A 7,403-nucleotide genomic window follows, 5' to 3' on the forward strand; every position below is an offset into this window, starting at 1 on the left:
TACAGTATATACATTCATATTACTTCTATGTGCTTTGGAGTTTCTGTGCTGATTATTTTTTTGCGAAGCAATAAAACCTGGTAGCTCTTTAATTGCTACAAAATAAAGCTGTATTTCCCTGGATCTATATTTCTCTCAGCCTACTGGCTGCAATGTTGACACCTTGAGATGCCATGAGACCTAAATCCTGAACATCATGGCATGGAGTGATCCTAGTTTTCCTTGTCTGGCATATAAACATTCATTTATCTTTTAAACTGGTTATATTGATCCTGTGTCCATACAGAGGGATAATCAGTAGCCCAGCATCATGACCTGTTTGTTCTGAAGATCCTGCAGCTTTCATTTCTCTTCCTAACATGGCGCCTCCTCACCCTGACTCTCATACCGACAGGAGGAACCACAGAGCTCTGTTAGGTTAAAGCTCATCTTCTGAAGTTGGGATATTTTTCCTCCAACAGGTTCCAGAGGAATCACCTCAAACCAKATGTTGGACTGGATTTTATTTCACTGTCATTTGTGAATGTTAGAGCCTCATTTTCAACAGTGGAGCTGTAAAGGTTGAGAAAATCTCAACATCAATATTTCCACTAAATAAGAAGCAAAAAACTACATTGTTTGATTTAAATGCATAAACTATAAACCTATCTTCTATCTTGTAGGACAAAATCTGCTCCSCCAGTGGAGCGTTCAGAGCAACAGAGACAAATAAAAACAGATGACGGAAAAAGTTGAAGTATCACTCTCACGTTTAGCTTACACAGACCTAACATTGGACTTAACTTACTTGATTTACTTGTTGCAAAATGTTTTAACTTGCATTCATGTAGCACTGAGGATTAAATATAATTTCTTAATATAGTATAGTTAATTATTGTCATGTCTTTCATACTCCTGCTAATTGATATGCATTTTTGGATTGGACAGTGCCTATTAGTCAGTATGTGATTCATTGAGTTATGTCCAGAAAACCATTTTATCCCAATAAAAGACGAGCAGAAATCTGTCACAAAAATATTTGTAGCACCATCATTTGTATTTTGTTTCAGTTAGTTCTGTCAAGATGCAAGAAAGATCAAATTTATCTTATATTGGTCAGTCGTTTTATTTTAAATATGCTGTAGGAGCCATAGTTTGATGATTAGTTCCGTTTTTTGTCGCTTGTTTAACTTTTATGAATTGCAGCGGGTGCAGACAGTGCGCCACAATAAAGGTACAATAAAGCTGATAAACAGGTGAAGAACCAAACACCACTTCTATTCTGGCTTTTCTCGCTGTGTGTCGCTTTACGCGGACCCGTTGCCATGGCAACCGGCAGACAACAGCTCACCGAGCAGATAGAGCAGAGATTGCCGATCAGGGGAATCAACACCAAAAAACAAAAAAATTCCCACACAAAAAAGAAGCAAAAACACCAAAACACAACATTCAGTCTGTTACATTATTCCGTCAGGTTTGATGTCTATATTGTCATTATTAATAAGTTTTCGCCCGACTACCGCGGTGGTTGATTGGCTGATTTAAACAGCCGCTCTACTGATGTGACCTGATTTAGTGCTAACTAACCAAAACACACCGAATTGCGCAGCACATGTTAGTAACAGTTAGGCTAGCATAACTGACCCACTGCTCACTTGTTCAATGTTTTCTTTAAGTTCAAACTTTTTGCTCACCTGTTAAATCTGAAACCCTTGTTATCCAATTCATAGGGTTGAATTAACCGCTTAATATTTCAGATTCTTTGTGTGACTGTGGTATTTTCTGACCACCCATAATGTTGACTCAATGGACAGCAATGGTGCATGTGTGGCGCACGATAAGTCAGGTAATGTCCAGTCCAGTAACATAACCATCAATGCTGCTGCCTCGCGCTCTGTCCTTCTCTCGCACTTCCCGCTACTCAGCAGTAGGTGTCAGGTTACGTTGTGTTGCATTCAATGTTGTCGGAAAAAAGAGATTCGTGCGCTTAATGTCCGATTTCCCATAATTATTCGGGGTGGCAACAGGGGTGGCAATGCTCTCATTTCCGCCCCTGCATGTCATGCATTGTTTTCAGTTCATGGCAGGCTTTGATCGGCTGACTTTTGTTTTGCCATCAGCCGCCACCAGGGGGCGCCAACTCCCAATGGAAAAGATACTCTCGACGCTGCGATTGCTGGCACCCTAGTCTCACTTCTGATGTCGAAATGATGGAGAAACCTCATCATATCGACAAAACAAACACCACACGTAAGTTAATTTATTTAATTTTATTACACCAAACAGGCAGACAATTTACAATCTGCCTGAAGCTGCGTTAAGTTGATCACAAGCTAACCTTCCGCCGGAAAAGACCTTTAAAATTAACAGCAAATCAAAACGTTCTCCTTTTCCACAAAAGAATCTTATTACATAATTACAAATTAGGTTAAAACTTATTCGGTTTAATGCTAAACAGAAAATTCAGAGTAACGTAAATAGCAATTGCCTTTCTTCTGTTTTTTTCCGTTTGTTTTTTTTAAGCAAATAGCTGTGAAAACTGTTTTGTTTCCAGACATGTATAGAGAAGGTTTATCTCTACTGTATGCCCCTTGTCTTTATTTATAAACCTTTTTATAGTGTACAGCTCAATCGGAATGTATTTATCAAGCACTTTAATACAATCAATTATAAAACTATGGAAGTACACAGACTAATCCAAGGAAATAAATAATTATTAAGCTATTAGAATAGCAGTAACTGTGAAAAGGCTATTTTAAATATGGAGAAAGATATGAACAATATGCAAATATTAAAATTCAGCAATGTTAAATAAGCAACTAACCATAGGACAAATAAACAGAGATCCTGAAACAATGTTGGCTTATTTATGAAATCTAAAATGGAGGTTAAGACATAGATTACAAAGACAACACAGTATTAGAGGTATAATGATCAAAAATAAAACTGGAATAGAAACCAACCAGGGATTGAATGTACTTAACATTTGATTTAAAAAAAAAAAGTGATTTAAAAAAAATAGAAGCCAGACTAAAAAACTTCTGAGAGTCAGGGTAGACCCTGGACAGTTCACCAGTCCATCACAGAGAAACACAGAAACACAAAGGACAATTCACTATATTCATATGGATCAGTTTAAGAGGCCAGTTAACAGTCATATTTTTGGACTGTGAGAGGAAGCGGCAGAGAACCCTCTCATGCATGAGGAGAACATGTGAACTCCATGCAGACCCAGGTGGTGTGCAACTAACATTGTTCTGCTATGCAGCCCGCAAAGTGAAATGCCCTAGCCCAGATCTGAATACAAACTTGTCTGGTGCTACCCACTGCCATCTCCTGGCTTAAAGGTCCTGGGGTGCATAGGTTTAAGAATATCATTTCAATACAGAAAAATAACCTTCAAGTAGTTGCAAAGTTATTCCACTAATACTTAAAAAAAAGTTTTTGCATTTTAACTTTGAAAATCCGACCCTATATTTGAAAGCCATCCAATAAACTCCGCATATTCTACTTGGGTTGGGTGAAAAGCGTTCCTTAAATGCCCAGCTAATGGCATAGTTTTATTTTGAAATAATTCATTGCTGGCTTCCGGCCTTGTAGCTGTGCACTGACGCTTCCAGCTGCAGTGGGATGAAGAGCGCCTTGCGGTCGCGGTAGGGACTTCAGACCTCACCAGCGCTTCAACGCACAGACCTCCGCGGTCTGAGACGCGAACAGGGAGAGAAAACTAAAACCAGTCCGTCCTCCTGGTCGACCCGTACAGCCTCCCGGGGGGCTCATGGAGAGCGGAGCCCTGCTTGTCCGAACCGGGGGCAGCTTGATCGGATGCCTTTCGCCACAGCAGCGCCGTTAGATGATTTCCATTCGGGATTAATTGGTTGATCAATGGCTTCCAAACATGCGCTCCTTCGCAGAGGCGCCCGCGGGGACGAAACGGCGGTGAAACCGACGGGATGGATTCGGGACGCGGGGATGGTGACCGTCTGTACGCCGAAGAGCTGGAGGTGGTCCGGGACTCCGAGCGGGATCATCATCGTGGCGCTCCTGGTTCTGGTGATGCAGAGGTCTTTGGCCGCAGAAGGTAAGTCTTTTCTGCCTTTACTAGATCAAAGGTTATTTCTTCATTTAGATAAAAAAATAAAATAAAAATAAATAAGCCACTATCATACATCTGCATCAGATTCCCACTCAACCCCGATTGTTTATTTATACAGATCAGATGAAGTGGAATGTCTCTAGATAGAACATCTCTTCTGTCAGTGCAGTGTTGGTTGACTTTACACGGATGCCTTTAAAACTGTTTAAGTGTTGCACAAAATCTAAGATGTTGTATTTGCTCTGCTCAAATTTAATCCATATTATTTATAAGGTCTAGTGTTTGTTAATCCCTGGAGGGCCTCACCGAGGTCTCCAAAACAGGCATCCGGAGCAGAGCGCGCTGTGAACCGCATACCTTCACCCACAGAGTCCAAAATCTTTGCATTTGGAGACAAAAAAAAAAAACAAAAAAAAACAAAAAAAAACCCTTTTTCAATTTTTAATAAAATATAAAAAGATTTCAGAGTCGAGAAATCTAATAAACTATTGCGGCTGTAAACTAAGACACGCAGAGAAGACATGTTTTAGACATCCTGCTTTTCCCAACAGCTGGTTCAGACCGACCTTGCAGACTGTGTGAGGAAAGCTGTTTTCTCACAAAAAAATAAATAAATTACTATACAGACCCTCTTAAAATGATTTAAACAAGATCCGTCAGTTTGTCACTGTTGCATAAAACGAAACCAAATATTGGAGATCTGTGAGGAAAWCACTAAATATACCTCGGGTTTAATAACAACAAAACCCACTTTTAGTAATAATGACTGGTATTTTGTGGCTATCAGATGGTCTCACATTTGACTCTTCAATGCCCAGGATACCCTGATCCTGTAGCTGGAAAGAAAATAAGCCCAGATCATCATCCTTCCACCACCGTGCTTAAAATCAGCTGTGACATGTTTGCTTAGTTCCTGTCRAAACTGTGGACTATGTTCCGGGGTTGTGATTCTTTCAGAAGAGACTTTGTAAAACCCAAATATTTATTTAAGCTTTTCAGAGAGAAGCAGCTTTCTAGATTTTAGCAATTCCAAACATGCTATGCGATTTCTGTCTTTTTCTAATTGGTTGTCGTTGACTTTAATATTTGTCATGCTAATTGAGGCTTGTAGAGTTTGTGCTGGATCTACTGCACTTGTTGATTTTTTTTAGTGGCCAGGAAGCTAAGCTCTGGGGGTGATGGGCGGCTGTATGAATGACCTGTCTAACAGCAGAATAACGGACCTCTGATTGCTTGGAAATACCACAAGTGTAGCTGGATGGACGGCAGCTGGACACTACTTTATCTCTTAAATCTTACGAAAGTGCTATTTTAAAATGACCAATGCCAATAAATTAAAATATGACAAATAATTTAAATGCAAAAATGCACATTTAAGTCTATAAAAATATGTGGCAGTTTAGCAGCATTGTGTATTTATACCTTATTGACTGTTATGAGGAGAGGTTTATCACAGTGTTTTGGAAAATGGCAGTATTTTTTTATTTTTTGCTTGGCCCCTGAAGGAGAAGCAAATCACCCACTCATACTCTAAAATATTTTATCTTAAAAAGCAGTGTTCCATTTACAAGCGAGTGTTTCCATAAATCCATTGAGAAGAGTCAACTTTCTCTCTTTCACCTGCTTACTCAGTCATTCAGTTATTTTTGTTTATTTTTTTCATACCTTTAGAAATTTCAGTCATATGTCTTTATTTTCTACATTTCCAYTTATAGTCGGGTTGGATGCTCGGGGGGCTTGTTTTCTGTTCTTGTGTGTGTGTCATTTATTTGCGTTTGCAGCCACATGCAGTATGTGTGTAGGTGTTTTCTTTGTTGGTTCTACATCTCCCCAGTTGGTAGCTGCAACTAAAATAAAAACAGAGCATTTTCGAAGTGTGCTTCTGCGCCTYTCTATCATAAATGTCCAAACAGTTATAAAAGAATAGGCTATTCTTTTATTTTTTTTAAGTTTTAAAATGAGCCTAATATTTTAACATTTCTCTGTGGTCATCAGTGTCAGTTTGAAGTCATTATATCCCCGACACAGTGTAATCACAGAGCTGTAACACTTTTTTCTGTTCCTTATTAGTGGAGATAAATTGTCGCCATGGGAACAGATCTGCAGCTTATACTTTTCTTCCCGAGTGTCCTCGATTTGGGAAAAAAGCCCCAAACATCTAAGCTCCAAGTTGAAGAACGGTGCCTAATAATCAGCGACAGAAGATGAAGCAGAGTGTGTGCTGAACTGTGGTGTATTTATGAATGAATCTGCATCCTGCTGCCAAACGTGCAGACACACCAGGGTTGTGTCACTGGTATGTCTCAATGCCTACATGGGCTTCTATTTTGTTAAAAACAGGTATCAGAGTATCTCAATCTGTCATTTCAGTGACTGGAGTTTTTTCCAGTTGGATGGCGCATACAGTAATGGAGTTTCTCCTCTTGTTGCTGCACATTGCTGGTCATTTGGCTGAAAGAAGGCCACCACACTTTTCCACTGCGTACAAGAAAGACAAATATTACTGTGGAAAAATACACTTATTTTTATCTACATGCATATGGAGTCAAGAGAGAGGTTGTTGTTAATCCAAGGGCATTATTATGATGTCCCACTGATTTTGCAGCAATAGCAACTTGAACTCTTCTAGAATGATTTTACATCAGGTCCTTTTTCATTTTTGACCGTTCTCCMATAAGCACATTTCTGAGGTCAGACACTGTTGTTGGATGAAAGGGCCTGGGATCTTCATTATTAGATTGAAATTATACACACACTTAAGAGGCGTAACTTCACCAAAATGTGCCTTTTGGATGGTTTTAGTTTCTGACTTAAAAAACCCAGGAGTCATTGTATTTAGGAAGTTTGYTTTACAAATGTKTCTATGTTTTTTTTTCTTTCTCCTACAGTTACCAATAAATTGATATTTATTATGGAAATAGGAGATTATGTCATTTAACAACTTTTAACAACCAGAAGAGTTGGCAACAGTGATGACAGCAGGAGCCTTCAAGCTTCTCTTCTCTGCAGAGAAAARTCAGGCAGCAGAGAAATACTGCCGTATAGTGAAGACAATCTGTGCAGCTGTCTCTAAAGAGAGATAACGATAAATTCATTCGGACTTAGATCGTTTTATCTTCCTATTGAAAATTTTAAACTCGTTCATCTTGTCGCTTTAAAATTAAACACAAATTGCATAAAGCAAAACACAAACTGTTGAATTTGTTTGTTTTCAGAGAAGATGGAAAAAAAATATTATGGAAATCAGGCGGGACGTTGCTGTTTCTATAATGCTGATTGTGGCCGGCGGCATGTAATTGTGTGTTTTGGGGTTTTACATGATTTTATC

At 39.1% G+C, this 7,403-nt stretch overlaps 1 protein-coding gene across 2 annotated transcripts in view; it reads left to right on the plus strand.

The window, feature by feature from the left end:
* The first annotated feature begins 3,588 nt into the window (after positions 1-3,588).
* The window catches only part of kiaa1549la (KIAA1549-like a), an 86,013-nt gene continuing 82,198 nt past the window's right edge, over positions 3,589-7,403 (plus strand). For both annotated transcript variants that reach the window (XM_017305370.1, XM_017305371.1), the window contains exon 1: positions 3,589-4,060. In XM_017305370.1, coding sequence (XP_017160859.1) covers positions 3,865-4,060 — 196 coding nt within the window. In that variant the 5' untranslated portion in view covers positions 3,589-3,864. The remainder of the gene's footprint in view (positions 4,061-7,403) is intronic.

This window comes from Poecilia reticulata, linkage group LG6 (assembly GCF_000633615.1).
Source record: "Poecilia reticulata strain Guanapo linkage group LG6, Guppy_female_1.0+MT, whole genome shotgun sequence".
NCBI classification, from domain to species: domain Eukaryota; kingdom Metazoa; phylum Chordata; class Actinopteri; order Cyprinodontiformes; family Poeciliidae; genus Poecilia; species Poecilia reticulata.